At 32.3% G+C, this 7,894-nt stretch overlaps 1 protein-coding gene across 1 annotated transcript; it reads left to right on the top strand.

The window, feature by feature from the left end:
* Positions 4,359-7,198, top strand: LOC109235283 (piriformospora indica-insensitive protein 2-like). The gene is made up of 2 exons (XM_019401337.1): positions 4,359-5,016; positions 5,837-7,198. Exons 1-2 carry the CDS (start codon positions 4,804-4,806, stop codon positions 7,052-7,054), a joined length of 1,431 nt encoding a protein of 476 aa, XP_019256882.1. The 5' UTR covers positions 4,359-4,803; the 3' UTR covers positions 7,055-7,198.

The raw sequence follows: 7,894 nt of genomic DNA, 5'->3' as shown, positions 1-7,894 counted from the left end.
AAAATTTAAAGATCCGTGGGACTTACGCCCCATGTCTCAGGGCTTACGCCTCGCCTCGTCAGAGGTAAAACGTCTCGCCTCACGCCCCCGCCTTTTAAAACATTGGTCCAGATATTGAGAAAACAGATGGTCTTAATTGTCTAACATTCCTATTAAAAAATATTGTATATATTCAAATTTAGACTTTTTAATAAATTAAAAAAAACAAAAAACAAATATGCGTTCATTTGTTGTTCACTCATATTAGATAGTTCTAGTTCCTTTGACATCTCTCTTCACGAGCAATTCATAGTTCTTCTTCCATGAAGCAAATCAAATTGTTTCGGCTGGTTACATAACAATATCTTTACATATTAGTATTTGTATACTTTTTTCATTACTAGCCCACATCATTATACGAGGATTCAAGATTTCGAGTTTATTTATGGGTTATAAATCATAATTCTATTTGTATAGTGGATTTCGAATAAATTATTTATATATACATTGAATTTTAACACTAATATACGGTTTAGACCGAACTCGTAACTTCGACTACACCCTCGTCGATTGACTAAGTAGCTGCAATATTGTTGAAATAGATGTAACAATGGGGTTTGTATTTGCAATTAGTTGTTCCTTCTTTTGTTCTTCTCTTTTTTCTTTTTTTGTCTATTAATCTATACTACACAAAAGGACAGTTCCGAATTACGCAGGGTCAGGGGAAAGGCCCAATCTGAAGGGGCGTAATGTAAATTGTCTATCTTAACGCAAACATCAATTGCTATTATACGACTTGAACCAATAACCTATAGAACACGAAAATAACTTTACTTTTGCTTCTTTTCTTCTATTACTCTATACTATTTTTTTTAGGACTGAAGTACGTAGGTCTCCATACCTTAGGGAGGTAGTTGAGTTTTTTTATGAACCTTTTTGTAGAATTTAGAGGATTTTGAATCCTAGAAATAATTAATCATCAAAATTCTTGTCTACTATGTGAGGCCAAAAATAGTTGGAAAAGGAGAGAGAGATAGAGAGAAAATGACATATCAACTAAATAGGCCTGGCAACCAAAAATTAGAGTGGGCTACTTCTCTATATAGCTGTCCCTTCTTCACAATATATATTGTGGTCCTAACCCAACAAGTTCCTATCCTTCATTTATATATCATACCCTCTTGTTTCACCCTTTATCTATAAAGACATCTTCACCAATAATAATAATAATAATAATAATAATAATAATAATAATAATAATAATAATAAAAAATTGCAAGTTTGTAGGTGTATCTCATAATTAATTAACTTTTTTCCTCAATATTAATTTCTATACATGTGTTTTGCTCCCAGAAACAGCCTCTCTACCCTTTTCCGGGTAGGGGTAAGGTCTGGGTACACTCCACTCGCCCCAGACCCCACTAGTGCGATTTTACTGGGTATATTGTTATTGTTGTTGTGTTTTGAAATTAGTAATAAGATCGAAATCTCGCAAGGGTTTGGATTTTTTAAGAAAAATTTTCTTAGGAGAAGTTATTTTTTCGATATTTGACTGAATACAAAACTGTATCGGCAAAATGTTGATTTAAATGAGTTTGGAGTATTTGCACCATTAGTAAAAGAAATATTTTTTTTTGGTGGAAAATATTTTCATTAGAGATAAAATTACAATACCAAAGTATAGAGCCCATTCTCAAAGTAGAAGTTTGAGCTTTTTATTATATTTAAGTATTAATTAATTTAATAAAAGAGATAAGAGAGAAAAAAAAAAGAAAAAAAAAAACGAAAACAAGAAAATTATTGGGGACCAGACTGCAAATAGGCTTGGGCCATGTGAGCAAAATTAAGGACCCTATGTTCATACTACTGTCCTACACCTACATGCTTAATATGATGGAATGAATTTATGAATTTAGGGTCATTAATGAATCTTTTATATTGCATAATTGAAGATCATTATTTATCCTTTCCCTGCTTTCATTTACTAAGACCTCATTTGTCTTTTTTAAGATTAATACGTCTGAATCTGAATACAAATCTGAATATCAAGATGTGTATTAAGATTAAGATATTTGAATCTGAATACACATCTGAATATATTAAGATGTGTATTAAGATCATAATAGAAATAATTAATACTGTTTGATTTTTAACATATGAATGTACAAAAATTTATTTTTATTTGAAAATTAATAAATATAAAATACAAATGAAATACTAACTAATCTAATATTCTATCAATAAAATATATAATTTTTTTAAAATATGATAGTTGTTGGTGGTGATGGCTAACGGGTGAATGCCGACTAGAGTCGGTGGTAGTTTTGGTTGATGATGGTGGTTCATGCCAGTAGCTAGTAGTGATTGGTAGTGGTGGCGATTATGATTGAGGATGGTGGTGGTGGGTGGTGATAGTTAATAATGTCGGGTGGATGTAGTAGTTGTGATTGAGGAAGATTGTGGGTGGTGATAGGTTATAATGATGGGCAGTGCCGGCTGTGGTTGTTGATAGTGATGGGGTGGTCAGTTGTGGTAGTTGAGGCAGATGAGTGTTGATTGTGTGTGAGAATGATGGTGGTCGGAGTGGTGGGGATAGTAGGTGGTGATGGTCGATAATGGAGGCTATGATTGAGGATGATGGTGGTGGTGGCATGGGGGTAGTTGATAATGGTAGGCGGTGGTGGCAGTTAATAATGAATATGTGATAGCATCTTAATGAAATTAAGTCTCTGTTATAGATCTTAATCATACAGACCTATTCAGACCCATTAAGTGGTTGTGAAGTAAAAAAAATAAACACACTTAATGATTAAGATCTGAATAATTAAGATCTAGACTTTAAAAACAAACGCACTTAATATCTGAGATTTGAATGATTAAGATTCATACCTCCGTTAAGTGCAAACAAATAAGGTCTAAGGATAAAGGATTTTTTAAAACACTTCTTTGCAATCATTAGTTCAACTTTTAATATACATAGTACACATATACATAAATATATATATATTTTCATCTCATGTGATTTGATTTGATTGAAAAAAAATATAAAATATTAAGTCCATAAATTTAGTTTTATAGAGAATAACATTAAAAAATACATAAATTTTTTTAAAAAATCTATTAAATTCTGAAAATTTTATAAAATAATAATAAAGAGTATATATGTCAACTCAAAATCAAGTTCCAAAGAAAGTAATCAAAATATATGGCATTTTCCAAGGTAATGCAATTATGCTTTGTCTTTTCAATCTGTTAAAAAATATCCAGCAGCATAAGGCATTCACCAAAAGACAAAAACTACCTTTGTTTTGCATGCAATTTCATGCACCTCCCTGCTATATGCTAAATGATGGTCCCCTAACCCCAACAAGATCAAGAAAATTATTAAGAAACTCTAATCATAAGCTTAACTAAATGTCAACTCTAATTATAACTTCCTTCAAAAACTTACATGTACATCACTTCCAACAATCACTGCTACTTGTAGGGGCGGATGCTGCTTTTCGGGTACGAGTTCAGCTGAAACCATCACTTTCGACATAGAGTATGAATTTATATGTAAAAACCTACTAAAGTCTCAACAACTATTAGGTTCAAACCCATAATTTTAACAGTACTATGAGTTCAATGCTAAAATTCTTATAAACTAAACCCGTTAAAACTTAAATCCTGAATTTGCCTGTAACTACTTGCTAATGCCACACTCAATTTGATATTATCTTATATTGCATTTAATTAGAATTTCATTTTCAATATAAGTGATATCGGTATAATTTTATACTGTAATTCTGTTACTATTTTATATCGAATTCAATACGTGATTAGCTTTACGAAAATAACACATAAACGACTAAAATAACCTCGATTTAATCTTTCTATTTAAAATTAACTCTAAAAACAAAGCTAAAATTGTAACTTTGTATAATTGTATTGTACACTATGTATTCAAACATCCAAAAAAAAAGGATATACACTAAATAATCTAGTAGTCGTAATTACATTATCATGTACATTATAATTTTTACGTTATAATACCGGCATAACTTATTTACCGACCAGGTAACTTCTTATAGTTGTTTGGCGTCGTTTGGTATGATGAATAAGCAAAAATATTATGGTATAAGAATTTAGTACCACTTTATTACTTGTTTGGTTACTAGTCCTGGAATAAATTATCTCAAAATTAAAAATAGTATCAGAATAACTTATAGCTACCGGTTGATGGAATAGTATTCCTATGATAAGTTATCCCATAATAAAATTGACAGCCCCAATATTAACACAACATATCAAACAATCAACCAGAAATAATATGGAATAACTAATCTCAAATAACAGCCAAACTGGTTTCATTGTTTCTCAAAGCTTTAAAACCACAACAGCTGTTCAGTTCTTATTATTGACATTACCATAATTGCTTTATAGTGAAACATTGAGAACTGTGCTCTCTATAGCTTTTAGTTGCAAAGACATCCTAGACTTATGTGTTATGTCCTCTGCTCTTTTCTGTCTTTCTCTGCCACTCTACTCTTCTTTTTTCTACCTTAGCTTTCTATATACATTTTTAACTACCACCTTCTTACTTTACTTCTTTATTCCCTCCATTTCCTTGTTTGATTGATTGGATTCCTTAAGATTTTCACCCTTCTAAAAAAGTACAACACTTTCAATGAAAATTTATCAGTTTTAAAATCACTTCACAGTTATATTAATTATAAGTACTTTCTTGCATGGACTACAAAGGTTCTTGACATAGTTGCCTTTTTTACTTTCAAGATTTTGTTACTTAACTCATTTTCAAGAATTCTTGGTTTCAAAAGAGTGATGAGGGGTTTCAAGAATTTAAGTTTGTTGGTGTTTGGTTTATTGTTGCTGCTTCATTTTGGTGTTTGGTGCAATGGTGATAGTGAAAATATGGCAGCTCCAATGGAGAAAGATGAGATAAATGCTCTTTATTCTGCTATTCAAGGTTTTGTTGGTAAATGGTGGAATGGTTCAGATCTTTATCCAGATCCCTGTGGTTGGACTCCTATACAGGTTCATCTCTTCTTTCACTTTTCTTTTCTTATGTGCAAAAAATATATTAAGATGTCTCTATTTAGTTACTTTTTGACTATGGAATCTCTTTGGAAAAGTGGCCAGGCAATCCGGTGCAAAAAGCATCCCGAATTTACGCAGGGTCCGGGAAAGCGTTGCATCCTAAAGGATGTAGTGTAGGCAGCCTACCCTGATGCAAATATTAGTTGTTAATTTCACGACTCGAACCCCCGACCTATATGTCATACGGGGACAACTTTACCGTTGCTCAAACTTCCGGTAAAGTGTTAAAAGAAGAGAAAAAGGCAAAAAGAACCTAACCTTTTGAGTCTTAGATGCCATGTTATTGAACTCTTTATATGTGGAAAGTCAAAAAAATATAAAAAATTGTTCATAAGGTTCTATCTTTTCTGATGTGAAGCTCCTAATATATCTAAAGGGGAAAGGAAACTAAGTAGTTTGTCCTTGACTAGAAATGACTTGTGATTGTAAATATTGTTCAAAAGCATGAAGTGAATCTTTTTTTCTGAAATTACCATATGATAGATACTCAAGAAATTGAATTAAGTTGTTCATTTGATCATTATTTTCTCGGAATAATTGTACTTGGAATGAGGGCCATGAATTTTTTTTGATGAACCAACTTCAATAATGACCAGTACATTCTTGCCTTGTTTTGTTTTAGCATTTTGTCAGACCAACAGAGAAAGAATATGTTTGAAAAACCAAAGATAACACAGGGCTGGACAGAGAGATTAAATTAAAAGAAAATTTCTTTAGCTTCATATTTTTCTGATTTTTGTTTTTATTTCCTTTGCAGGGTGTGTCATGTGACTTGTTTGATGGTTTTTGGTATGTTACTGACTTAAACATTGGACCTATACATGATAATTCCCTAAGTTGTGCACCAAATGTGGAATTTAGTCCCAATTTATTTACACTAAAGCACCTCAAATCCCTTTCATTCTTCAATTGTTTCGTTTCGCGACACCATCATCCGATTTCAATCCCTACAGAAAGTTGGGAAATTCTTGCTAATACCTTAGAGTCACTCGAATTTCGGTTAAATCCTGGTCTAATTGGACAAATTCCCACAACATTTGGAAGGTTAAAAAAACTACAATCTTTAGTACTAGTAGAAAATGGATTATCTGGTGAATTGCCAACAAATCTTGGGAATTTAGTAAATTTGAGAAGGTTAGTTATTGCTGGAAATAAGCTTAGTGGTAAAATCCCAGATAGTTTTGGAGGGTTCAGTCAACTTTTGATATGTGATTTAAGTAGAAATTCACTATCTGGTTTTTTACCTTCTGCATTATTTGGAGGTTTGGTTTCACTTTTGAAACTTGATTTGAGTAACAACAAATTACAAGGCAAAATCCCAGAAGAGGTAGCAAAATTGAAGAATTTGACACTTTTGGACCTTAGTAACAACAAATTATCAGGTGGATTGACTAAGTCAATTCAAGAAATGACATATTTGGAAGAGTTAGTCTTGTCAAAAAATTCAATAGGTGGAGATTTGGAGATTCTTGATTGGTATAACCTGAGAAAGTTAACAGTTTTGGATCTGTCCAATATGAATTTGACAGGTGGAATTCCAGAGTCTATAGCAGACCTAAAAAGGCTAAGATTTATGGGTCTTAATGATAATAAGCTTAAAGGGTATGTGCCAAAAAGTCTTGCAAATCTGGCCAATGTAAGTGCTATTTACTTATATGGTAATAATTTGACAGGTGAACTTCAATTCTCTGAGTTATTTTATGGGAAAATGGGAAGGAGATTTGGTGCATGGGAAAATCCAAATCTTTGTTACCCTTTTAGTTTGATGTCAACAAGGTATGTTCCATTTGGGGTAAAACCATGTGAGCAAGAGGTCAATTTTGTAAAAGGGGCTAACCTTGCAAAGTCCAAGTTGGTAAATGGGAATGTCATTCAGAATTCTCATTCTATGGCATCTTTGAATGATGATGGGATTTGGAGAAGTTTTTTAGTTGAACTATTTATGGTTATTTTACTATTGAACTTTTGGCCCTGAAAAAAGGAATATGGATTTTAGAAAAAGATGACATTGTCAACAGTAATCAACCTTTTACCTTTTGTTTCTTTCTTGATATGTATTCCCCACATTTTGCTTTTGTCTTTTAATATATGAATGAATGTACATATTTGACCCTTGTTAGATATAGACAAAATTCCATTTCGGTTTACATATTAGTCTTCATTCAAATGTTATGGTTTTCAATTTTTAAATGAGTGAAGTACAACTAGAGGCATAACATGTGTAAATCAGTCCGAAGTACAAAATGTCGTATTTATGCTGGCTTCGGGGAAAAGTCTCACATATAAAGGTGTGATATGGACAGTTTATCCTAATTCACGCATTAGTGCATGCTTTCCAGCTCGAACTCGTGACCTATAATTTACAAAAACAATCTTACCATTTCTTCAAGGCTCACCTACAGAGGCATAACATGTGTATTAGAAGAAATTTAGAAACAAAACATGACTATATGAAAACTGAATTTCAAGGAGCATATACAAAACTATCACAACTTCTATAATATTAGTTGAATTTTATTTATTCGACCGTAATAGTAGTGATGGAGGAGACAATAATACTGAGCTAATGGTACCAGACGCGGACCTATGGTATAGAATGAGGGGTTACCAACAGCCGTAATCTTCAGCAAAAATTTCACGAATACATCTATATGTCTTTAATATATAATGATATATTAGTAGTGACATTCTATATATGGAGCAATTTTTGGTTGGATTTAAATGTATACCCGTTATCTTTAAATCTTGGGTCCGCCTATGAATCGTACCTTCACCTTGAGCAATGGCACCAATAGCCCGTTTGGCTAAGCTTCTT

The sequence above is a fragment of the Nicotiana attenuata genome, chromosome 12 (genome assembly GCF_001879085.1).
Source record: "Nicotiana attenuata strain UT chromosome 12, NIATTr2, whole genome shotgun sequence".
NCBI classification, from domain to species: Eukaryota; Viridiplantae; Streptophyta; class Magnoliopsida; order Solanales; family Solanaceae; genus Nicotiana; species Nicotiana attenuata.
The sequence above is the reverse complement of the archived record's forward strand: the minus strand, read 5'-3'. Positions and strand labels throughout refer to the sequence as shown.